The sequence below is a fragment of the Rhinolophus hipposideros genome (genome assembly GCF_964194185.1).
Source record: "Rhinolophus hipposideros genome assembly, chromosome: 8".
NCBI classification, from domain to species: domain Eukaryota; kingdom Metazoa; phylum Chordata; class Mammalia; order Chiroptera; family Rhinolophidae; genus Rhinolophus; species Rhinolophus hipposideros.
The window spans coordinates 84219499-84245582 of NC_138054.1; the positions used below are offsets into that span (position 1 = coordinate 84219499).

At 54.4% G+C, this 26084-nt stretch overlaps 1 protein-coding gene across 11 annotated transcripts in view; it reads right to left on the minus strand.

Annotated features, from left to right (window-relative positions):
• ARHGEF10L (Rho guanine nucleotide exchange factor 10 like) overlaps nt 1-26084 on the minus strand; it is a 133721-nt gene that overhangs the window by 98467 nt on the left and 9170 nt on the right. For all 11 annotated transcript variants that reach the window (XM_081056132.1, XM_081056131.1, XM_081056142.1 and 8 more), the window contains exon 2: nt 4897-4976. In XM_081056132.1, coding sequence (XP_080912258.1) covers nt 4897-4933 — 37 coding nt within the window. In that variant the 5' untranslated portion in view covers nt 4934-4976. The remainder of the gene's footprint in view (nt 1-4896; nt 4977-26084) is intronic.

The following is a 26084-nucleotide window of genomic DNA, read 5'->3' on the forward strand; positions in this document are numbered from 1 at the left end:
CCCTAACTAATGGAGGTCCTTCCCCCCCTTCTGTCTTAGCCCCTTGTTTTCTTCATCCATTCCTGTAAAACGTGTAAGGTGTTTTGTGCCCATCTGGAATCCACTACCAAACTCGGCTCCCTAAAAGCAGCCCTTTTTACAGGCCCCTTTAAGGGGACAGGGTCTGGCCTGGCCCCAGGTAGGAGCCCGGCACCTTTTGTAAACAAGTGAAGGAGTAGATTCTCTGTCCTGAAGAGTATCACAAGCCCTTGCATTTCCACCCACTTCACCCAGCTGGGGTCTCCAGTCCCCTTCCTTAGAAGACTTCTTTCCCAGAATCTGGGGCAGGACAGAACCTCAAATGCATTCACTAAGCCCCTCCCCTTACCTCACGCAAACCTGCTCCCAAACCAAAGGGCAGTGTGGTCAGGTTTTTAAAGTCCACAAGGCTGACCACCCCTCCTTGGGCTGCCCTGAGCGGTCCTGCTGCCGCTCACACCCCATGACTGAGAGTGTGAGCTTCAGGCTCAGCCAGTTCTGTGTGGGCCCCCCTCCCGCTGTGTGGTCCTGAGCAAGTCGCTTCACCTCTCTGAACCTTGGTGTCCTCCTCTGTAAGACGGAGAATAAAAACAGCACCTACGTCCTGAGGCCTACTGAGATGGAGCTCGGGTTTCTCAGCCCTGCCGCTGTTGACATTAGGCTGCCTGGTCTTTGTTGTGGTAACTAGGAGCCAAGAGTACCCTCCAGCTGTGACAACCAGAAATGTGTCCAGATATTGCCAAATGTCCCCTGGGGAACAAAATCGCCCCTCCTTGAGAATTGCCGGGTAGATAGAGCACTTGGCGTAATACCTGGTATTTACGTTACATAATGTCACCTGTTGTAATATAACTGCCCCTCCCAGCCTGACATCCTTGAGGACAGGTCGGTCTGGTCCATGTGTGGACTCAGCCCTAGCACGTGTCCACAGACGGCTGATGAGTGAGTGGGTGGGGAGGTGGATGGACCACAGACGGACAGATCTGATTCCAGCAGTCTCCCTGACCGGAAACATCCAGGCCCCCACAGTGACCTGGGGGCTTCCAGAGCAGAACAATTTAGGTGTGAATGTACCAAATCCAAGAAGACCCTTCCTCAGCTGCTTTGCCACAGCAGAAACCCACAGCTCTCCCTCCCTCCCCAACTTCCTCTGCAGGATGATGACCAGATGAAGGCCATTGGTGGAGGCCCAGGCTCCCCTCCTGGGAGCTTTGGGGACCCCAGGGACTCCTCTGGGCAGTGCTATGCCTGTGGCTCGAGCTCCTTCCCCAGGTGTGGAGAAACAAACACTCACGAGAGCCTGAAATGTCGCCCGTGGAGCAACCTGTTTAAGCTTGACGACCACCCCCATTTCATACACCAGGACACAGAGATTCCGAGAGCTGCAGTGACGTGCCCACAGTCACGCAGCTAAAAGTGGGGAGCTGCGTTTAAACCCAGACCTGGCTGAGTTTGCACCCCATCCTCTTTCCACGAAACCCTGCTGCCTCCGGGAAGTCTCCCGAGCCTGAGCACCAGTCCTGTGATGATGCATTAGCAAAGGAAAGGCAGGGCCTGAGGGGAAAGCAGGGTCAGTGGCTTTCAAGTGACACTTCTCAAACCCACTGGTGGGTCATCAAATCAATTAGGCATTCCCAGGCCGCATGTCGTTGTGTTTATGAACTGCTTGTTTGAGATATTTATAAATATAGGATAACATTAATAAAATCACATTTTGATGTTGTTGTTTACATTTCTGTTTCAGTTACTATATGAAACTGTTTCCCACATGGGCCAATGAGCTGCGCCCTCCACAACTAGATTGAAAACAGAGACTTGACCTGGCGCTGATGGGTCCTGGAAAAACACACTGTGCCCCAATATTCCCCAATAAAAAATTTTAAAGAAAAAAAAGAAATTGTCAGTTTCATATAGTGTGTGCGCATGTGTGGAAACTTCTACTGTTGGTTCTCGCTCACCACCCCAGCCGCACTGGTCTCCCTGCTGCACCATGAATGTGCCACATGTGCTGCTGCCTCAGGACCTTTGCCCTTTCAGCCCTGGGGTCCGGAATGTTCTTCCTGCAGGTATCTCCTGTTGTCACCTCCTGCTCTCACCTGCTCATCATCTCCCCAAGAGGCTGCACGGACCAAAACTGCCCACAGAGACACGCTCCCTGTTCGTCTTGCCTGCTTTGTTTTTCTTTATGGCCCTTATGAGCACGTGACAGGCTCTACGTGTCCTTTCTTTTACTGTCTGTCTCCTCTACGACCATAGCTTCTGGAGGGCAGGTATTCGTGTCTGTTTCGCTCCTCGCTGTAATCCCAGCACATGGTAGGCACACAATAAGCTTGTGTTAAATTCACACACACACACACACACACACACACACACACACACACACACAGAGTCCTGTTGTCATGTCTACGGGTTGTGGTTTTAAAAGTTTAAAAAATACGGAAACAATTGACCACGAAGTCCCTGTCCACCACTTCCGGGCTCCCAGATATAAGCCCATCCTGGTCAAGGAGGCTTCTGTGCCCTCCGTCCCTGCCCACTGGATTCTGCTGGGCAGGCGATCGTTGTTTTTTTTACACCCGGCAGGATCACTGTAGTGATTAGGGTTTCACAGTCAAACCATCTGGTTCCGACTCCAGCTCTCCCATATACTGGCTGTGTGAGTGTCAAGTTACTTTACCCTTCCACGCTGCAGGTTCCTGATCTGTAAAACGAGAACAGTAATAGGAACTACCTTCCAGGGTTATCGGGAGGAGGCGATGAACTAACGCATGGAAAGCATCTGGTGGCGGGTACGTGCTCACTAAATGTTAGCTATTCTTACGATGACGATTCTACTTATTACCACTGTCATCGCACCATCATCAATCACTGCCGCTGAGTCACAGCCATGCCCTGACCCTGTGTGAGATGGGCAGGCCATGCGCACTCACAGGCCAGCCCTAGGCCGTGTCCGGGGACTCCGGTCACTTCTGCACCTGATCCTTCTAGGAGGACAAATGGCTTCAGGTAACCCATCAATCAACACAGTCATGCCCGCATCCAGCGAACAGGTCCCAGCAGCACCTGGGCCAGAAGGTTCAAGGAGAAGTAAGACGTGACCCCTGAATATCAAGGAGCTCACTGCTGGGGGAGGCAGGCAGACAGGGTAAGAGAAAAACATAAAACCCTAGAGACTGAGCGGGTACTGAAAGAGAGGAGGGAATTCCTGTCCACTAGGGCCTCAGGCACAAGGCTGCCCTGTGCAGAGCCTTGAAGGATGAGTAAAGGTCCGACAGGATCAGGCGGGGAGAGGTGCTGCAGGCTGAGGCCACAGCAGGCACAGAAAATAAATAGCGACGGACGCAGGAGAGCTGAAGACGTGGGCAGGGATGAAGGGGCCGTAAGACGGCTGAAGAGGTGTTTAGGGAAATGTGAATTTTATTTGGTAAGACGATGGGAAGCTCTCAAAGGATCAGAAAATGGCAAAGAGCCTGCCTCAATCAGATGACACTAGGCAGCAATGTCAGGCAGAACTGGAACGATAAATGTCCGTCAAATGTTTCTTGAATGGAACTGAATGGATTTGATCATAAAATGATTTTGTTCTCACCTTCCACGTCTGATCACCTTGTGGGTAGGAGAAAGGGTGCAGGGTGCCCAGGACAGCAGGGGCCAGAGGGGGGACACCCTGGGACTCAAAGACATGGTCATGAATCAGAAGATGCCCTTGTTCCCGGGTCTGTTCCCAGGCTCCTGACACCCAGGCAGTCAGACATCACTCCTTATCAGAAGGAAAAATTAGGAGGCCTATCCCTGGATAATTGAGAGCTGAACTGAGCCCTTCCCACCTATCTAGACAGATGGCATGGCCAGCGGGAGCCAGCCACACACACCTTTGATGTCCCTGGACACACCCCATCCTCAGGAGGGACAATCCCAGGGAGTGCAGGAGGCAGGGACCCAGGAAGCACCCTTGTCATGGAGAAGGTGTGTCCATCCTTTGGAGAAGAACAGGGAGGCTCAGGGAGGGCTCAGAGCAAAGCACACACAGCACACGCCGCCATCCTGCCACCCCCCCCACCGTGACAACAGCTCCCCTTCATTGTGTGACCAATTACCACATGGCAGGGCCTTACCTAATGGAAACCTTGCGATAACACAGTGGATAAACTATTCTCCTCATGTTTATCGGTGATGAAACAGCCATAGAAACATCCAGTCAGTCAAGTGGCAGCGGCAGGGGCCGGCTGACAAACAAGCCCTGGCTCATTACCACTCTGCTATCTGTGCCCCCAGAAGCGGGGCAAGAGAACAGGCAGCCCGGCCCCGGGGTGAAACGGCCCGTATGCAGCTCCTCCAGGGTGGGGCCCGGATTCCACCTACAGTGTCTGAGGCCCCACTGCTCGGGTTGCCAAATGAAATACAGGACATCGAATTGAATTTCAGATGAACAACAAATAATTTTTTTAACATAAGTACGTTTTTCTTGTTGTTGTTTGGGATGGGGGGGGGGTGTTGCCAACTCCAGCAACCCCAACACTGCTACGTGACCTTAGTACCTTCCCAGATGGAGGTGGACAGCCCGGCCCCTTCCCCTCAACCCTCAGGTCCCCACCCTCAATTCATTAGCTTCACCCCAAGCATACTTCCATCCCCAGATGGGCTCTGCCCATCTCTCCAGGGGATCTTAGGAACACAGGTAAAGAATCAACCCTTTCTGGAGCTCACTCTGTGAGGAGGAAATTATTTCCTTGTTGCTGATAAGGATACTCAGACTGAGAGGTAAGTCACTCACCCAAGGGCACACAGCTAACCTCCAGCGGAGCCGGATTCCCACCCAGGGTCAGCCCCCACAGCCCCGTTCAGAGGAGGGACGAGCAGGAAGCCCAGGTACAGTACCTATGGCAGCCTGTGGAGGAGGGTTGGAGGAAGCCATCAGACAAGGTCCAGCTCAGCGTAGCACCGTCCCAGCTGCTTGCCTGTGAAAAGAAGGCCAAAAATCCAATTAGATGGAGTTCAAGGCCAAAGTTTCGGCAATGGAGGGGGTCACTGACTCCCAACCTGTGCACGCCAGCCTATCAGCTCTCACACTCCTTCCCCAGCAGCTTCAGAAGCACAGGACAGCCCAGAAAGGGCCCAGCTGCACCCATCACAAATCATTAACCCAGAGAAACCAGCAGCTGCAGACCCGTAACCCCGTCTTCCCACACACCTTCCCTGCCGCCACAGACCTTCCTCTTGTTTGATGCCAAGGGCCTTCAGGAGCCAGGCGGGTCCAGTGAGACTAGGCCCTTGTTCCCTCTGGCTTACAGGTGAAGTCCCAGCACCAGAGGCCAGGATTGTGCTCGGCCCCATGTCCTAGAAGTTGGCTCACGCCTGAACTGTCATGGACGTGGCCACACACTTCCTACTCCTGGGTTCTCAATAACCATGGAGTCCTTCAAGTCCCGGCACTCTCCCCGGCTGCCACCTACAGCCCCACTGAAGGCCATTCAGTCTTTCTGTCTCCCCCCATCCTTCCCCATGGGGTTGGCCAGCTGGCAATGGGCCACCAGGCCATGGCACATGGGTCTAAGGGCTGCAGAGAGGCAGATGGCACAAGACAGGGGCAGAAACGCAATTGCTCAAATTGAGGAGCACATTTGCTGCTGGCCTTGCAGTGGGGGCTCGTGCAACCAAGAGGCTGGTAACTCCGGTGGGCTTCCTGGGCCGTAGAGCCCACCTTGCCAGATGGGCCTGCAGAGCAGTGAGGGAGAATTCTCCCCCCTCCCTACTGGCACCCCCAATTCTGAGCCAGGGACTGTCCTTCTGGACTTCCCTGTGGAGAAGGGAGGCACCCTGGAGGGAAAGCAGCAGCCCTCCAGTCTAATTAGCCCCAACACAAACCAGCTGCGCACTGTTTTCCTTTCCACTCCTAATGCCCGTACTTCTATGAAGTGGCTTCCTGAATAAAAGTGGAATACATGTAAATGGTAATTCATAACAGTAAACATTCAAGTCGTGCCTACTCGAGCTCAGACGTTATTCTAAGCACTTTACAAGTAATGTTAACATATATGAATCCAAATTATTATATATCAGAACATCAGGCCCAGCGTGGTTAAGTAAGTTGCCCAAGATCACACAGCTGGTAAGCGGCAGAGCCGGGGTTTGAACCCAGTCCAAGGCCCCCAGAATCTGCGCTCCTTAAAGTAACCACCATGCTCTAGTGCCTCTCAACATCCAAACACCACAAGGGGTGTACAAGGAAAGAAAATCTCGTTCCCACCCCCGTCGCCCTAATCCCACGGAAGTGACCCCTGTTCCTGGTTCCCTGTGACTCCTCCAGAACTAAGCCATGTATGTACCGGGTGGTACACCTGGAGAGAGGCGTTTTATACAAAAGGAAAGACATGGCACCCACTGTGCTGCAACCACTTTATTTTTGCTTAAGAATTTGGGAGATCATTTCAGAACAGGACATAGAAATGAGCCTCACTTTCTCTAACAGCTGCATAGTCTTTTTTTTAACGGACCACTATTGACCAATGTACCATAATCCCTACCAATGGGTACTGAGGTTATTTCCGGGCTTTTGGTGTTATAAACAAGGCAGCAACTAACATCTCCCATACGCAGGGCCTGGAGTGAAAGGATGTGTGAACCCAAGGACACATTCCTAGTGGGGGTCTGCTAGGAATGTGGGGTCTGCTGGGTCAATTTGGATTGAATGCCAATTGCTCTCCACTGAGTGTATGACTGAGCCTGTTAGCCCCACACTGAACTCTCAGAACTAAAGTTTTATCTTCAGCAAAGAGTTAGGGAAAACAAACTAAAATGTCGGCAAACCCCTTTGCACATTGAAAGATGAAACCGCAGTTGCACAGCAGTCCTCCTGCAGGTCCCTCCTCCCTGTGAGCTCATTCAGAGCCGCTTAGGAAGGAGCAGGGAGACCTATACCCATTTTACAGGAGGGAAAAAGGAGGTGCGCAGCCTGGCCTCCTTGCTAACTGCTCCTTAAATGCAGTTTTCTGATGATGCAGAAACCCAGGATCCTTCTCTCCGGGCCAGAGATTCCGAAGTCCTCCCATTTCTCCTTCCCCTTCGGGGCTGATTCCCGCCCACTCTATTCCACACCCAAGGCTTTCCTGCAAAAGGAAGAGAGATACAGATACGGCCATTTATGAAGCCCAAGGCTTATCTGCATTATTTTATTTACAGATAAGTAAACCAAGGCTCAAAAGAATAAGGATTTGCCCAAGATCACAGAGGCAAGAGAACCAGGTGACAACCCTAGAATTCAATCGGAGGGAGTTGCGCCAAACCCTAGCCGGACTCCTTTCATCACACCACCTCCCTGGACTTTGGGACTGGAATCTGGGGAGCAGCTGTTATAAACGAATCTGGGGCCGTGAGGACCCCAGGCCAGGACAGAGACCCGCAAGCCCCGTGCTCGGACACAGGCCTGGGTCACCACTGTATACACTCAGGTCCGGAGTCTCACAAGGATGTGGGAAGGAAATAGGAATGGCTCAGAGCAGCCCATTCCCCCTGCTGGAGACCCTCCTGGCTCAACCGTTAGGAACGAGCTCAGATTACTGACACTACCTGGGTCCCCACTCAGGACACCTTGGGCAAGTTACTTAATTCTGGGCTTCAGTTTACTCATCTGCAAAATGGAGCTTACAAAGTACCCAGCTCACAGGGTTAGTAAGGAAATGAAAAGGAAAACGACGGACAGCTCTCGGAAGGGTCCCTGGGACACACTGATCTACGATTCACAGGCAGGGCAGAGGCTGTGATGACCACAGTTCTGCCTTGGAGTCGGGGACCCAGGCTGGAGTCTCAGCTCCACTGGCAGACGAGCTGAGCTTCCGTGTCATCTGTAAAATGAGGGTCCTGCTCCCTGCCCCAGGGGACTCCCGGCGGCATACCTAAGGTCGACCGCACAGCCCCGGCAGCCTCGGCTGGCGCCAAGATGCCTGCCTGGCCTTGAAGCTGCCACCACCAAAATGAGGAACAGCAAACGAAGCTCTGTGTCTGCATGCCACACGCCAGGAGTATCAGGGACCCTACGGGTGGCTCACAGAGGAACCCGGAGAGACAAAGGCTTCAAGCTGGGGGAGCTCAGGGGCCACAGCCTGGGGCAGCGGGATCCACTTGCAGGCCAGGCTCTGCCTTGTCCTCTCGGTATGACCGCAGGCCTCCCCTCAGTGTCACAGCACCTCAGGCTTCATCTCTGTAAAGTGGGCACGACAGCACCTGCCCAGACGCTCTCACGGGCTACGACACGCAAGGAGCCAGGTCGTAAGTGTGAAAGTGCTAAGCAAAGAGAAGGTTCTTTCCTTTTTATCTTTCACGTCTTCCTTGAGCTATTCCTGGTCTGGAAGCTTTCGAGGTGGGAACCTGAGCCAAAAGAAATGTGTTGTGATGCCCCTGAAATGACCCTCGCTCTGAAAAGCGATCCAGAACCTTCCAGCCATGACTATCTCTAGCAAAAGGGGCAGCCAGCAGAAAACCAAAAGTGGCTTAGCAGATACAGAGCGATTCCAAATCGGTTTCAAAAGTGCACAAAGAGGGGCGGCCGGTCAGCACAGCTGGTTAGAGCGCGGTGCTCTTAACAACAAGGTTGCGGGTTCGATCCCCACATGGGCCACTGTGAGCGGCGCCCTCCACAACTAGATTGAAACAACTACTTGACTTGGAGCTGATGGGTCCTGGAAAAATACACTTAAATAAATAAAAACGTTTTTTTTAAAAAGCGCACAGAGGAAAAAGACTGGAAGGAAATCCACTAAGACAATCACCGTGTTATGCTCAGTGATAGGCTTATGGGAGATTTTCTGTTTACTTTCTTTCTATTTTTCTGAATTTCCCAGATATTCTACAGCGAGCCCTATAATAAGGGCAAACGAAAAGTCACCTTTCTCATTTTTAAAAAAGAGAATCGACACAAAAACATCACAGCAGGTCAGCACCAGAGAGCAGCTACAAGAAGGTGCTGCCCTCACTTTACAGATGGGCCAACTGAGGCCAAAGGAGGGAAAGGGACCTTCTCCCGGTACACACACTAGAGAGGCGGAGACACGACTGCAGTGGTTAAAAGGACGGCGTTTGTTGCTAGATCTGAGTTCAAATCCCAGCAATACAGTTAACACCTTTCTCCTAGTACCTGCTGCGCCTGGTCCCAGGTCAATGGATTGAGGATGGAGTCTGAAAGGGCTCAGGCTAGTGTCCAAGAGACCCAGCGGCAGACGCTGAATCTGCTGCCCTCCAGTGGCGAGGTATGTGCGAAACACTCCACACCGAGTAAGCTCTGCCCATACACAGTGGCTACTGTTCGATTGTGATAGCAACAGTATTACACTTGGGTTAGGGGATAGTTTCTTCTCTTGGGGGACCATCTCTTTAAAAACGACTGCCAAGGGCGGCTGGATGGCTCAATTAGTTAGAGCGCGAGCTCTCCTCTGTGAGGCCTCGCCAGACCCATCCCATGCAGTGGTTCCTAAGCCTGGTTGTGGAGCGTTTAAAAAATACATGTGTCCCAGTCCCAAGGTTCAGTAGCTCGGGGGACAGTCCATTATCAGAGAGCACAGGTGATTCTGGGACACGGACAGCCCTTATTATAACTGTCTCCCTCCCTGAACTGTGACTTCTTTTATCTCAGTGTCTGAAGCACTGGCCCACATACTAGACAACAGCTGCTGAACGGCACGGAATGGGGGCTGAGAATCGAAGAACCTGTAAACCTTCCCCTGCTTGGGATCTACTCACTGTGGAGCCCGTGAGGCTGAGGCATCCGGGGGCCGGAAGCAGCTGCAAGTGTGGGACTCCCTACCCGGTGGAAGGAGGGACAGGTGCAGGTGAGAACGTTAGCCACCCAGGTATCCTCTGCTCTGTCCAGAAAGACCAAGGCCAAGAGAAAGAGGGTCCGCTGGACGGTGGGCCCGGCCAGGAAGAGGGCCCCGCAGCCACTATGTACAGGATGGCAGAATGCCCAAAGCTCCGCCCTCAAAGGCCCTCAACACAAATGGCCAGCTGCTGCAGAATCTGGAGACAGATGGCTCCCGGGGGCTCTGGAGAGACAAGGTGCCTTACCCAAGAAAACACCAGTGGAGCTACAGCAAGAGGAACATGAACAGAACTCAGAGCCCTGGAAAGAGGTGTGTGAGATGCGTGGGAAGGGCTCAGACCAGGGTCCAAGAGACCCAGAGGCAGACGCTGAATCTGCTGCCCTCCAGTGGCGAGACCTCGGGAAGTAATTCGCCCTCTCTGTGCCTCACTCCTCATCGGTCAGATGCAAAAGTACATGACAGGACGTCTGACAATGCTGGTAGGTTCTTAATACATGAGCGTTCCCTTCCCAGAGTTCCTGCCACTCCTTGAGGACAGTCAGCATTGTCCCATTCTGCAGACTGCTCAACTGAGTCCAGGCGGATCACCCACCAGAACATGTGCCCTGATCTCCGTGACCTTCATTACCCTTGAGATCACAAAACGACCGTCTTGAAAACGATTATAGCTGAAATGCCCTGCGCACTGCCGTGCACAAGGCCTCACGATGAACATTTGTCACTTCTTGTCTGACTGAACTCCTACAGTTGATGAGGAAATGGAAGCTGAGAGGCTGAGGGACGGTCCCCAGGCCATGCAGCTACTGAGCGGCTCATCACTGGGCTGTGAGCAGGGACAGCCAGGGCAGGACCCTTGGACTGGTTCTCATGGGAAATAAACAAGTGCTGGGGGAGTGGGGGGGGGGGGGGCCTCCTCAAGGCCCGCCCCAGCCCAGGGCGGAAGCCTCCAAATGTCAGGGGGACAAGAGGGCCAGCTCCTGCGCTGACCCAGGGGGCGCCAGGCCACTCAATGGGCTTCCTGCAGTGGCAGGGGGGAGGGAGGCTCTGACAGGAGCACGGGGGGGGGGGGGGGGGGGGGGGGGGGCTGTGTGAGGGGTGGTCCATGGCCGAAGCCTCAGACAATGGAGGCTCTGTCCCTGCCAGTGTGGGCGTCCCCAATCCCACCCTCCCTCCTCCAGTGACTTACTAGGCAGGGAGGCGAGACGTGCCCCTGTCAATGATCCCCAGGCAGGACATGTGAGAGCGGCCCCAAGAGAAGGCCTCTGGGCAGAAGAGGCTCTCTCACCCTCACCCCTCACCCCTCCAGAGGGGATCCCCGGGAGCTGTTGCCTGGGAAACCGGAGGCAGAGGCAGCCTGGAGAAGCTGGAAGACCCTGTGTGCATGAGGGGCAGTTGCCTCCGGGCTGGTCCCCAGCTCCTCCTCCTCCTCACGGCCCCCAGGCACATTAACCCCTTCATCCCCAGGCTGAAGGATGACATGAAAAGCCTCCTCCTAAGGGCCGAAGTGCCCTGACCTCATCTCCTGCCTTGTCCTAGGAGGTTCCCAGATCGTCAGCTTCGTCCTGACTGGCCCATGTGATGGGGCCCCACAGCACACACCCCTGGAGTGCAGGAGGGGACAGCATTGATGCTGCGCCACCCCTTTACCTTTCTGAGCCTTAGTTTCCCCATCCAAGCCACCTCTCAGGCAATCCGGTGCCAGCATGGCTCTAGGACACTCATTGTAGCAGTAGAGCATTTCCACTCAGGAACCAAACCTGGAGGTGGGCTCCGTTCCCTCCTTTTCACTGACGGGGAAACTGAGGCGCAGATGAGGTGGGAGCAGGAAACAAAGGCATGTCTGACTCCATGCAACGTGGCAGAGCTAATGCAGGGGCGGACGGACACTCCAGGCTGCAGAAATGGCCTGGGCAGAGGCAGGGAGGTTGGAGGGAGCTGGGGTTTCCAGGGAAGGGTGCCTTGAGGGTGGGGTGTCCTCCCCGTAGCTCCCAGCCAGCCCAGTAGAGTCACCAGTGACGCCCACAATGCCAAATGCAGTGGTCATGCCTTGGCCCACCCCCCAGGCTCCTCCCTCCTTTAAACCCTCTCAGCTCTCCTTCCGGGGCCAGCTCCTGCTCTGCCCCTTTCTTCTACCGCATCCTCAGGACATCCAAAGGCTGGGCTGTTCCCAGGCTCAGGATTCTGACTTCATCTCCATCTGCGCTGCCCTGGGGGACCTCTTCCGTTTCCTGGTTTTTAAGACTATCTCCAGGGTGATGGCTCCAGCCTAACTTTCCTTACTTCAGGCTTCTGCCCCGAAGCAAGCCTGCCCAGCATGTCCACCCGTGGTCTACTGGGCACCTTGAAATTCACACCCATTCAAACTCCTGACCCAGAGCCCTGCTCCTGCCAGTCTTCCCAGCTTGCCTAACGCAACTCCAGCCTATCAGGTACTCAGGCTAAAATCCCCGGACTCACCCTTACCTACCTCTTTCTCTCACACCTACATCCTACCCATCAGCAAACCTTGTTGGCTCTACCTTCCAAGCCTGTCCAGAACCTGACCACTTCTCGTCACCTCCCCTGCTACCACCCTGGCCCAAACCATCATCGTCTCTTTCCAAGACCATTCAAATAACTCCTTGACTGGTCTCTAGTTTCCACCTTCATCCCCAACTCAACCCCACACACTTTGTTCTCAACATTAGTCAAGTTACTCTTCTGCTCAAACCCTCAAATGCTTTCCTACCTCGTTCAGAGTGGAAGGCAGGGTCCTCTCCTTGGCCTACAAGGCCCTGTGTGACACTCGTCCCCACTACCTCCCTGGCTTCAGATCCTACCTCTCCCCCCACCGTGCAGTTCCTCAAACACCCCACATAGGCTGCAACTGCAGGGCCTTTGCACTTGCTGTTCCCTCTGCCCGGAACGTTCTTCTCCCAGACGTACACATGGACAGTTCCCTCACCTCCTCGGGGCTCTGCTCCAAGGTCACCAGATCAGAGAGGCTTCCCCAACCACCATCTTTCAAACAGCACACACCCCTCCCCGTCACGCTCCTTCCCATCTTCACAGTATTTAACATCTCCGGGAATCGGTGTCTTTTAGTTGTTTATATCACTCTCCTCCTACTAGAACGTGGACTCGACAGAGGCTGGGGCATTATTATTTCCATTCATTGCTCTGTCCACAGCCCTGGAACAGTGCCTGGCAAACACCAGACCTCAACACACACCTGTTCAATGAAAGAAGGAACCCCCGGTCCCACGCTGGCCCCGGGGTCAGTCCCCACACCACGATCAGGGAAGGAGAGAAGCCACCATGGCCCGGGACTGAGCCTCCTCCCGTCTGAAATGAGCCTGCAGCCAGGACAGCTCCTCCCAAGAGAGCTACACAAACAGAGCTACACTGACAGGCTGTGCAAGAGGCGGTTCCCCAAAACCAGTATGAGAAGTCTGGGCCAAAGCCAGGGTGTGATCAGAAGAAGAGGGGTGGGGCAGGGCAGGAGGAAAGACTTGGACTATTTTTAAAAACTTGCTCCCAAAAGGACCACATTCTTGTTCTGGTGAGTCAGAAACATGTGGCCGGGAAAGGGGATAGGACCTCAGAGCTCCAGTGGCTGCCATCCTCACCCACTCTGGCAGGAGGTAGATACACCAGTCTTTCCCATGCAAGCATGTAAGGGACCTGCCATATATCCAGCTGTCCAGGAAGAGACCACAGGAGCCACAGGGCCAAGGCTGGGGCACTGGTGCCCCAGGATGGCAGGCCATGGACAGTGGAGGAGGCCTCCCTTTCAAAGCCCACAGCAGTCCAATCTGGCTCCGATCTCCTACTTTAGGCCCGCACTCTGCCTCTTTCCCTTTGTCCCACATCAGACCTCTGGGCAGGAAGAAATAACCGTTGCAAAACTCAGAGCTAAAAACAGCTCAGCCCACCCAACCAAGGCAGGGCGAGCTAGCCAGTAAAGGTAGCACCTGAGGTTTCCTAAAAGACAAGCGCTGCTGCACGGAGCCCCAGGGGACCAGAGGTGTCAGCCACAAGGCCCAGCATAGCTCTGGCGGAACTCTTAAAGCAGCCAGCACTTACATTCAAAGCACTCCCCAAGAACATGCGAGTGTCATTCCAACTACTCTGTCCTGCACCTGTGGGGGAGGTACAGAAAGGCGTGTCTTCCCACCAGCCCCACGAGCGGGTGCGCCATCCCATGACTGGTTGGGTCCTGGCTCTCCACTTACTTGCTGTGACGCTAAGGTGTCATTTCACTGTTCTGATCCCTGATTCCCTCTCTGTACAAGAGCTATAAGAATCACTACCGCATAGAGTTGTTATAGGATTATGAGATAATAATTCAAAAAACTATCTGGCCGAGGGGCGACCGGATGGCTCAGTGGGTTAGAGCGCGAGCTCGTAACACCAAGGTTGCCGGTTCAACTCCTGCATGGGGTGGTGAACTGCGCCCCCTGCAACTAAAGATTGAAAACGGTGACTGGACTTGGAGCTGAGGTGCGCCCTCCACAACTAGACTGAAGGACAACTCCCTGGAGAAACACACGGTCTCCCAATGTTCCCCAACAAAATTTATAAAAATAAAAAATAAAAAAAAGTACCTAGCTGAGAGCCTGGAACATAGTAGGTGCTCAATAAATGTTTGTTGAATGAAGGAATGAATGACCACCTCCTTGTAACTGGCCTACAAGAAGGGTGATGTCCCAGGTACAGCTGAGCAATCCTAGAGCCCTTCCCATCACTGCCTTCCACTGCCCTCCAAGTGAGAGCAAGATTAGAGAACAGCCTCTCCTGCAGCGTCTGACCATGCAGCGCCCCACTCTGAGGTCAAGGGGTACCCAGTGCCGTGCTCTGGGACAGCCACCAGCTTGGTCTGGCCCTGAGGCTAACACTCAGCTATAGAAGCTCCCCAAAACCTCCACCCACCACCCGTCCCTTTTAAAGTCAAGATTCCAGGGAAGGGGGGTCAGAATCAGGAAAGGGGAAGACCCCAAGAAGAGACAGTGAGTTCCTTTAATTGGTGTGAAACACAGCGACGGACAAAGCTCAGTGCAAGTTGCCAGGGAACCTTCCAATCCCCTGAATGTATAACGTCAGGCAGAAGGGGGCCTCAGAACCAACGGCAGATGTACCCCTTTATGTAAAGCACGCTGGCTGGAGAATCAGCCCAGGAGAATTGCAGATACCGGGATGCCTCCCTTTCCTTGCTCAAACTCAAATATATTCAGCTAAATTCAGGGACACCCCCTCCAGGCAGCAAACTTACATTGTGACCCCACCCGTCACATGTCCGGGGCTGTCACTCAGCACCACCAGGACCATCCTGAGGGACGCTCATGGAGAGGGAGGGGACCAGGGCTCTCTTCCCTGCTTGCCGCTGGCACGCCTAACAAGTGTTCAACGCTAGACGGAGGGGCGAACACATGTGTGGGCACCTGTGCTCCCTGCCAAGACTGAGCCTTTGCCCGGTTCATGCCAGGTCTGTCCCGGGCCGGGGTCTTGCTCAGAAAACGGGGACACCATCTCCTTCCACCTTAGGGTACAAACCAGGAGGTGAGAGGTGGAGGTCACATCGTCCACAAAGGCCCCGCCTGTGTTAGAACTGAGATCTCCAGGCCCACTCCCTCATTCTGGGACCATTTCAGCTCAATAGCATTCAAGAAGAGGACAGAACAGCTAGTCTTCATCTCTCTGGATCCCTCTGCCATCCAACAACACCCCTTAATCATTCCACAAATATTGATTGAGCCTGTGGGTAAGCCAGGTACCATGCGAGGTCCGGGGATTTGCTGATAAGCAAGACAGCCTTGGTTCCCACCCTCTGGAAAGCCACAGTCCCACAGGGAGGCAGAAGCTAAACCATCACACAAATCCATACATCGCTGCGAACCAGGCTCGCAGGGCTTCACGGAATGTAGGCGGACAGCTGAACACTCTGTCCCCAGACCAACACTGGTCCTTCGTCCTCCCCGTGGTCAGCTGAGAACCTTCCCTGCATCATAACCACACAGGGCAAAGGGACACAGACCTGATGACAATCCGGTGCATTCTGCCAGGGGCTCTGCCTCTGTGTGGCCTGGGCCAAGGCATACAACGGCTCCAGCTTCCAAGGGTCCTCCCACCTCCCAACACGTGTTTGCATTTTATGCCAAACCAGATCGTTTCTGCACGCAAGGCATAGGGGATGGTGTGGGCTCTTTTTTCCTCTTTTGCTGTGTTTTTTGGATTTCAACATTTCCATCCCACCTTGACGTAGGCGGTTATTCTTACTGACCCATCTAAGGCAGTGGTTCTTAACCGGGAGCGATTTTGTTCCCCCCCTACCCTCCTGGGGACATGTGGCAATGTCTGCAGACACTTTGGTTGTCACACCTGGAAGGGTGGGAGATGCTAGTGGCCCCTGGGGATAGAGGCGGCCAGGAATGCTGCTAAACACTCTCCAGTGCACAGGAGGGGCCCACGACAGTTATCCGGCTCACGTGTCCACAGGGCCAAGGTGGGAACCCCTGGACTGACCGCCTCTGGTCAGGTCCTGTGAGGATTCAGAGTAGGCACTGGCCTGTGAACACAGGTAGTGTTACTGCTGTTAGTCACAGGGGCGCAAAGACCAAAGTCAGGGCCACTAGCTCCCATGGCAGGTAAATACCAGGCTACGGGTCTCCAAAGAAACTGCTACAGTTACTTGCTTTTGTGAATCTCCCCACTAGACTGGGGGCAGAAACCACTCCTCTGTGTCTCCACCACCTGGCCCAGCATCTGGAATACAGAAGGTGCGGAGAGACGGAAGGGGGGGGGGTCGGGAGGGAAAGGGCAGACTGCGACCTCTTCGAGGCAGGAGCCGCACGTTGCCTTCTCCTGTCCTCAGCACCCAGCGCCGTTTTTGGCACCGAGCAGCTGGTTTGAGCTCATGAATAAACAACCAGACTGTGAGCTCTCTGAGGCCAGGGCAATGCCCTCCTCCCCTCTGTGTCCCCAAGCCCAGCCTAGCTCATGGCTTAACCCTCTACACTCATGCAATGGTCACTTCCCCTGGGAGCTCACCGTCTGGCAGGGGAAGGAGAACTAAACAGGTGCCAACTATAATAGGCAGTGCTTCTGTGGGGGGGCTCTGGGGGGAGGGGCTGCAGGCACTCCTGGAGGGGGACCTGAACCTGGAGAGGGTGAGGGGGGCCCTATCTGTCAGTTAATACTCCAGGAAACAATGAGCACCGTTTATCTCTGCAAGGCCTGGGACACAGCAGCAATGAGAATATGTAAGCAGGACAGAGGGAGAGAGAAGGTAAAAAGGGGCTTTCACCGGGAGTCGGGGGCCCTGACGCTGCCATTGCGTCCCTCGCCCCAGCGACCTGGCCCAGGACTCATTCATCATGACAGGCAGTACTGAGTGGGTGGAACCCAGGGCCCAGGCACTGGGCACAGAAGAATGGCAGCAGCTCCAAATGGCGTGGGGTTGCCTAACGCCACCAAGGCCTGAGGGCCAAAACCAGCATCATAACTGCTAACATTCACTAACTGCTTCTAATTGCCCAGAGCTATTCCAAGCCTTTTGCTCCTATAATTACTTTAATCTTTACAATAACCCTCTGAGAGAGGCATTATTGTCTTCCCCATTTTACAGATTAGGAAACTGAGATACACAGAGGTTAGGAAATGGCTTAAGGTCACATAGTCAATGCAAGGAGAGCTGCGATTTGAGTCCAGTCCTGGCCGTCCAGCTTCTGGGCTAAACCCCAGGAGGATTTGCGTCTTTAATCCTCAGCCATCAGCCAGCCACCAGTCAGCTGGACTCCTGTGCTGTCTGGGAAACACTCAGGTGAGCAGATGGGGTCCTGAAGACCCCACTGGAGGGGAGCTAGTGGGACAGGGCCCCAGTGGGGTGGCACATCAGGTGGAGAGCTTGGGGGACTAGCAGACAAAGTACTCTGGCCCAGTGGCCCCCAGGCAGGGTGCTAGCTGCACTGTCCCCCACAGAGCCTTAGCAGGCCCCTCTGTCAGAGTCCCAGCCCTGGGTTCCCAAAGCTGCCGAATGCAAACACATTAAGTCTCACTGGGCACTCTAGGCTGGAGCCAGGTGAGGGCTGAGGGCAGGCATACGTTCCCGTGAATACAGGATTCACCCAGGCCCATCCAGCCACCACCCTGGAGAAGGCACCGAGGTAGGGGCTGCCTGAGGTTCAGGCCCCACTGTACCAACTAGAGCAGGCACAGCTGTGTGCCAGCCACGGCATGAACCAGCGGCCTCCTCACTGCTGTGCCCGAGGATGACTGTGACGTCATACCAAGCCCGGAAGGGCCCCCTTTACTGCTGGCAGCATCGGTTCTCCTCCTAACCTGGCTCCTGAAAAGGGCACCCCCCCACACCCCGATCCAAGGAGAAGGAAGGCTGGGAATCCGCTGTGATTCAGGCACTGACCCTGCCCCTGTTTCTGAGTCCCTCTCAAAAGGGAGGGATCTCTGAGAGGCTAAAATCCAAACAGTCAGCCAGAGCAAGAATTCCTTCTTGAGGATCCTAGAAGATGGGTGGGTCAGAGTCAGAGCCCTGAAACCAGGCAGCCCTGACTCCAAATCCCGGCCCCACAGCCAAGCAAAGGTGTGACCTGACCTCCCTAAGCTTCACTTGATTCATCTGCAGACACTCCCGAGACCCAATTAAGGAGTACACCCATTCATTGGTTCAGTATGTGTTGATTAAGAATCCCTTGAGCCAAGTACTGTTCCAGATGTTTGGGAGACATCAGAGGACAGAAGGAAAAGGCTCCCTGTGCTGACGGTCATACTGAGTCTCACCCCGTGACTGGCACAGAGTGGGTATTCCATAAATGCTCCGTCTCACCCCAAGCCTGAGTCACTGTCCCATGTCACACTCTCGTATTGGAATTTCGCCTTCGGCAAAAGACTCATCGTCCCACATTAGAAGGGTCTAAACCTGCCCTCCTTTCACGCTGTGCAGTTTCTCAGAACAAGGCTCCTGCACAGGACCCATCAGCTATCCATCCTTCCCCAAGTCAATTTCACGGCCACTGGGACACATTCCAGGCTGCCACTGTCTCTCCTACTAGTTCAACAAACACCTCTTGGGTGCCCTGTATGTGCCTACGGGTGGGGGGGCGACCCCAGGACATCACCTGGGTTACATTTTCTCCTTGCAAAGGTCAGGGCACACGTGGGAACGTGGCAGCCTCGGCGCACGCCAGGGACACTAACTCACATCGCCAGTGTACACGGATAACCAACCCTGTCCCTCCAGACGTAGCCCCCACACTTTGCTGCTAACATGTGAGATCAACATGACAGTAATTCACATGAAATCCCAGGGACTGCTCTCGCTGGCTGGGAACAAAACTCACGCTATCACTTCTGAGTTTCTGTGGATACCAGGAGCCGTGTGTCGTGCTTCACATGTTATTTCACAGGGTCCTCGGCACTCCAAGCTGGAGATCCGGGTCCCCACTCCATCTTGAGGCTCCCAAAGGACGGCGGGTAAGTCTGGCCACAGCGCTACCCACAGTGTCTAGCACCATAGCTGGCATCTACCAGGTCTCCAATACATTTCTTGACCTGAGTGAGAAAACTGAGGCTCAGAGACGTGCAGTGACTTGCCCAGTCCCACAGCTAGAGGGTGGGCCAGCCCAGCCATGGATTCAGGTCTCTGCAACTCCCATGTCTCCCCTTGACCTTTCCGATGTTTAAGCACTTGCAGTCCAGCAGCAAGCTAACAGGAGCTCTCCCAGGACGGGCTTCCCAGGGCAAAAGGACCCAAGAAAGGAGAGGCGAGCTCTACATGGGACCTTATTAGGGAAAAGTTAAAAAAAAGAAAGAAAGAAAGAAAGAAAAAAAAAAAAACTGCCCTGGTAGAGGAATGACCAGCCTGTGAGTCATGTGCCCTAGAATATTCTGTGCGTAGTTGGCTCCAGGGCAGGCGGAGAGACCAGGGAGCCTGACAGCCCCAGGGACGTGCCCCAGGCGGCTGAAGGTCAGTGTCAGGAACAGGTGGGCATTGGGCTGGGGGTCAGCCTGGCTCTGTCACCAACTCCCACCAGCACTGGGCAAGTCACTTCCTCTCCCAGGGTTCCGATGTCCCTTGCCTGTGGAAATGGCCATGGGCCATGTTGGGGCTGCCACTATTTACAGGGCTGGGGTGGGGAGGTGCAGGACCAAGGAAAAGCCAACGTCTCCCTCTCTCCCCAGCCAAGCTTAGCCCACATCCCTTTTGCCCCCCGCTGTGGAGCTGACCCCTTCTTCTGCCCCATCTCCAGCTGCCTTCAGAGTCGTCCGCTGCTACTTCTGGGCTGCCGGCACCACCTTTCAGACCTTAGAAGACTATCGTCTGACGGCCTGAGAAGTGAAGTCAACGGACTGAGCACCTCCTATCTATTAGGACTTTTGCACACACCGTCTTACACACCGTCCTACTTCATCTTCACAATGGCCCTAGGAAGTAGAGATTATAATTCCTCTTTCAGAGAGAGCCACTCAGGCTGAGCCAGGTGAAAACACCTGCCCAAGACCAGACAGCTTATAAGAGGCAGGATTCGAACCCAGGCCCTGAAGTCCCCAAACCTGTGTTCTTACTCTTGGCTCGTGTGTCAGCTCTCAGAAGACTGTGGCTGGGCCCTGATTGTCCCCACGGCGCCTCGTACATGGTCTTCAAGGGAAGGCTTGCTAGCTTGGCCGGATGCCTCCTCGCAAACCCCAGCCCAGACCCCAGGAGCGCCTCACACTTCTCAAGGAGGGAGAGTTCCCTGTGCTCCTGCCTCACTGCACTCAGGTGTCTGGGCCCTGGTCCTGCGTACCAGGAACCCCCAACCCACCTGTCCCCACTTTGCAAAAGGGGACTCTGAGGCCCCGGCTCAGAGGGGACAGAGCAAACCTCAGCACGTGTGACAAGCAGAGCATCTTGGCGTCGCCCTAACAGCAAACAGCAAGGGGACTCCTGGGGGTCCAGTCAGGGAAAGCACAGGCTTTACAGGGGCCCCTCCGGGTTCCAACCCCAGGCCCAGCCCACGAGCTGTGTAAACCTGAGCAGGCCTCCTGCCCTCTCTATGCCTCGGTTCCACCCTCTGCCACAAACACATATAGCAGCCCCTGACCACTGGACTGTGATGGCAATTAAATGCCACCACCTGGCGTGGAGCAGGGATCCTTCCGCCCCCTGGAGGGCACCAGCTTATCCCGGCCATCAGCTGGGCCAGGGGCGCAGACCCCCAGGGGGCAGCCGGCCCAAACAGGCTGCATTCAGAGCTAGATTTCTGGAGTTAATATTTACCCGCTGTGACTCGGCTCTACTGGGGCATGAGGCACGCCTGAGTCACTCAGCCCGGGGAATTCAGACCAAGCAGGGACGTGAGGTGGGAGACGGGTGCTGAGTCCGGGACAAGGATCAGACACCGTCTCTCCAGGGTACCCAGACCCAGGCTGGCTGGGGAAAGAGTCCCTTGCCCATGTCCCTGCAGACTATGTGCCACTCACCACCCCAAAGAGTGTGAGCCCCAGTCATCTGGTGATCCATTTCCACAGGACCCCAGAAACCATTGAGGACATGGGAGGGGAAGGCTGCGGGGTTCGGACAGGATACTGAGCCCCGGAGTCTGTGGGCGGTGGAGGTGGCAGCCATGCCACCCTCATCAAACGGAGATTTCACTCCAGCTGTTTAGACGCAAGTTTTCTGACTTCAATAATAAGCCCAACGCAGAGAAGGAACCACCAGACTCAGTGCCCCTCCCTGCAACCATCTGGGGCATCGATCTCCATTTCACAGCTGAGAGACCTCAGCTCAGAGCCTGAATCAGCCTGCCTGCCAAGGTCTCTACTTGGTCAGAGGTAGTGGGGGGATCTGAACCAGGTCTCCTGGCTCCAAGATTAATAAACATCCAACCGCCTGGCACGTCTGCCTCCAAAGCTCCGCGTTTCAGCTACTGTTTATCAGATGTTTACCAGGTACCAGGCACGGCTCTACGTGATTTATACGTGACAACTCTCGTCATCGGCCCAAGAACCAGATGAGGGAGAGGCTGTTATTATCCCATCTGACAAGCTGAGAGACGGAACTGAAACACAGGGAGGTTGAGACACTTGCCCCGGGACACACAGCGAACAAAGGCACAGTGAGGATCAAAACGAGGCGGTCTGACTCCAAAGGCCGACGCTCTTAGCCACCACTGCTTGTACTCCGCCCGCCACATGACTCTGTCCCTTCTACTCCCATCCCACCCCACCCCCAACCAGGCAAGCCCTTGAGTTGCAGGAAAGACACACCATTGGGAAGGAGTCACAGGTTCGCCCGAGGTTTCATGAACACAATGACTCTGAGCCCCACAAGGAAAGAACCACAGGCCTAGGAGGCCGAGGGCACTGAGAGCTGGGGAGGCCGCCTTGCTCCTCCCTGCCCAGCCAAGGGAGCCTGGGTGATGGTCATTCCCTGCCGTTATCCTGTCCAAGTCTCTGCAGAGCCACAAGTTTCTGAGCACGGCCCACAGGCCACGCTTTGCAACAGATCACCCACATCTCCTCGTTCACCAATGACGAATGTTTGCTGAGCACCTACTATGAACCAGGCCTCATGCAGAAACCGACATGGAAAACAAAAGGTAGAGCCTGAGCTCTGGGAGCAGAAGGATCCCCCCACTTGCCCCGGTTACATGACCCGCCTCCCCAAGGGCAAGACCCTTCCTGGGCCTGGACACCTTGTCCCGCCTGGTCTCGCCGGGACACTCCCACCTACATTTTGAGCCTTAGCACAAGCTGCCCTCAGGGACATCTTCCATGATGCCCGCTGGAAGAGCCGCCACTCACCCTTCTGCGCACCTCACACTCTGGACTGGAATCATTTGCTTTGTTCTCTGACTCGACCACTAGACTCTGAGTTCCTTGAGGACAGGGACAGTGCCTTGCCTTTCTGTCTCTCCAGTATAGTCCTTAGCACAAGGGAGAGATTCAAGAGATGATGGATAGATGGGTAGGTAGGTGGGTGGATGGATGGATGGATAGATGGTAGGTGGATAGGTGCGTGGATTGGTAGGTGGGTAGGTGAGTGGATTGTAGGTGGATGAATGGGTGGGTGGATAAATTAATAAATGACTAAGTGAATGAACAAATGACAGGATCTTGCAAGTAGTGACCAGAGGCTGCTTCCATCTGGAATTTACTGGAGCTCAGCTACCCCAGCATCCCAGCTTTGCCTCAAGTATTTAGTCTGACCCAACCATTTTCTAGACACACGTTTCCCCAACTTGGCCGGACACCCCTATGGAATCACGGTCTCCTTCACCAGGCTGTAGCATAGGTGACCTGACGTCCAAGACTGTGTCTGGCCTGACAATTATGTCCTCCATGCCTTCCCCCGGGCCGAGGCCATTGCAGGCCTCAAAGAATATTTGCTGAATGAATGACAAGTGAACAAAAGACCTGCGGAGTTTTTTAAACATGGGTCCCAGCTGAGATCTGCTGGATCAGAATCTCTAAGGGTGAAACTCAAGAATTCATATTTTGTTCAAAAGCTTTCTGGTGGTGCCAGGAACCAGTGGGTTTGGGAAACACTCGCTTGTGGGGAAGAGGAGTCCTCAGCTCCTGAAAGCTGTGACGATGGAGGAAGCATCTCAGCACAGGGCTGTACAGAGCCACCACCAACCCTGGCAGATCGTCAGTCTCCTGAGCATTTTTAGGTTAAAAGAGAGTCTAACAGTCTTCTTCAAAGTGTGGTCTTTGAGCTGTTGGCTTCAGAAGCACCGGCGTGAGAGGAAGCCTTTTTAAAAATGTAGATTCTAAGGTCAGACCTCTACCACCCAACGCAGAGTCTCTTGGGGTGAGGCCCAAGAATCTGTATCCTTAGCAAGAGAATTACTGGCTCATGCGTTCCCCTGGGTGCTGAGACCACCTGATGTGTCCGGCACCTTCCTGCACACCTTGCCTTCTGAGAGAGAAAGTTCCTGATGGGACATCTTGGCTGACTCCAAGGAACCCCGCAAACTAGGTGAGAGGCCAAAAGGTAGCAACTGTGCCCATTCCTCAGAACCTGAGGCTGGAAGGGAACAAATGAATCAGGAAGCCCAGCGTCTCGTCTTACAGATGAGGAAACCAAGGCCCAGAGAGGGCTGTGTCAGGCCCAAGGTCATAAAAGAGCGAGTGTCAGAGCCAGGCTAGAAGCCAGGTGGCCATGCCCCAGGCTCACCCTCGGTCCCAGACTGCCCTGGCCTGCGTGAGAGGCTCGCCCCTAACTCACATCCTCCGAACCTGCTCCCAGGTAAGCCAGGGTCCCTGGGAAGAGCTTTCAGCAGGGCAGTGGCTGCCGGCCCTGGACACCTCAGCCAGTCTTGGTGCCCCAGGCAAACAGGGTGGCTCCGATCATGGAAGACTCCGGCTATCTCCATCACGGACAGTGATAAAGCAACTCGTGCTCCAGGTAAGAGGAGACATCAAAGAATGGAATGAGCACGAACAGTCTGGGCAGTTATGGGTCTGCTGACCCCAGGGATCTAGTGGGGAGGGGGCACAGCTCTGTAGAGAATGTCTCCCCAAAACTCAATGATCAGTCCACCACGTCTGAGTTTAAAAGATTGAACAGTCCTGAAGAACCACTGATACCAGTGTTTCTCAATCCGCCTATTTGGGGGAACACTTGTGTCCAGAAATATGCTAACAGGGGCTCAACTGAACAAAAGGTGTTCGGTGGTCAAAAACTCTGGAAGATCCAGAATAGAAACCTCCTGGAGATGAATACTCAGCGTGTTCAAGGCACTGAAAAGTCCTACAATTTCTGAATCGCCTTAAATCATGATACAGGTGAAGAAAGATGGAGACTCAGAGGAGTCATGTGCCTTGCCCAGAGTCATCGACCAGTAAATAGGGACGGTGGGATTGAGCAAGACCTAAGTCTGTACTGGCCACCACGTGCTTAGTATTCTGCGAAATGATTTCTTTCATTTCTGACTGTTGTTCTGATGCAAGGGAGAGAGGGCAGGCGGCAGCAGCAGGGCCTGGGCAGGAAATCATGCCCACGAAAGTGGCCAGAAGGTGAAGCTGAGACTCCAGCTTCCCAAATCTTCCTCTGTTCCTGGGTGTGCTGCCACTGGCTGTGTGGCCTGGGATAAGTCACCATCCCTCTCCAGATGACTAATTTGATGTCCCCAGACATAAAATTAGGACTGTGGACTAGATCCTGTGAGGCCCTTCCAGCTCTAAATGAGCCTCTGACTCCATCGTCCTACCCGCAGCTCCCGTTTCCCTCCCCACCAGCCACAACCTCTCCCTGGGCCCAAGTCCCCGTCTCTGTAAGCAGCTGAGGTCTGCACTCCGGAGCCAGGCTGGGGCTGGGCTCAGCTCTGCCCAGTGGTGGACCATGCACTGTTTTTGCTCTCCCTGCCCTCACTGGAACTTAGGTGCCTGGCTCCTAATTCAGTGCTGTTCCGAGATCCTCGGGTAGGGAAAAGAGCAAAAGGCCAGGGGTCCAGGCTGCTGGGAGTCTCCTCCCAAGCCTGCCCCATGTGGCTGTGAGATGATGAGCAAAGGGCTCTGGGCCCACTGGAGCTCCAAGACTCTTGATAAAACGTAAGGGGTTGGACTCCATCAGCTGTCCCAAAGTGGAGTGGGCGGAATGCTGGAGCCCAAGATTCTATCAGGTGATTTGCCGAGGAAGGGCTCAGCTGAACCAAGTGTTTACTATGCACCAGAAGGGTGTCAAAGAAGGTCTCCAGAGTCGGATGGATCAGGGTTCAAGGTCTGCCATTTACTAGCTGGGGGACTTTGGGCCAGTTCTTTTTCTGTGCCTCGGCTGCCTCGTCTGTTAAATGAAGGTAATATATTCCTTACAAGATTGCCACAAAGAATTGAAAGAAGATAATGCAGGTTGCCTGGCACACTCTAGGCCCTCAGTAAACACAGGTTATTTTTTCGATCCTTTGGGATCACATTTCATATCATCCCTACTTCACAGATGAGGTAACCGAGATTCCAGAGAAGCAAGACAGCTGCCTAAAGTGACAGGACTTCTAAGGGACAGGACTCTGGGAACTGCTCCCCATCTCTCCTGGCCCCCAAGAATGAGGCCTCTGTGCGGCTTCTGTAAAATACAGCTGCCATGCCCAGCAGGGACTGCTTCCCTCACTGCCCTGCCATGACCCATATCCAAGATCAAATCCTGGCCCAGCCCCAGGGAGTTTTCCAATCACTCACTGGGAAGGAAGCCCAAGAAATGCTTAAACCCATGGGGCCCGAACTCCGAGCACCGGGGAGAGCCAACTCCCACTTCCCAGCAGTAGCCCAGCTCCTCCTGCC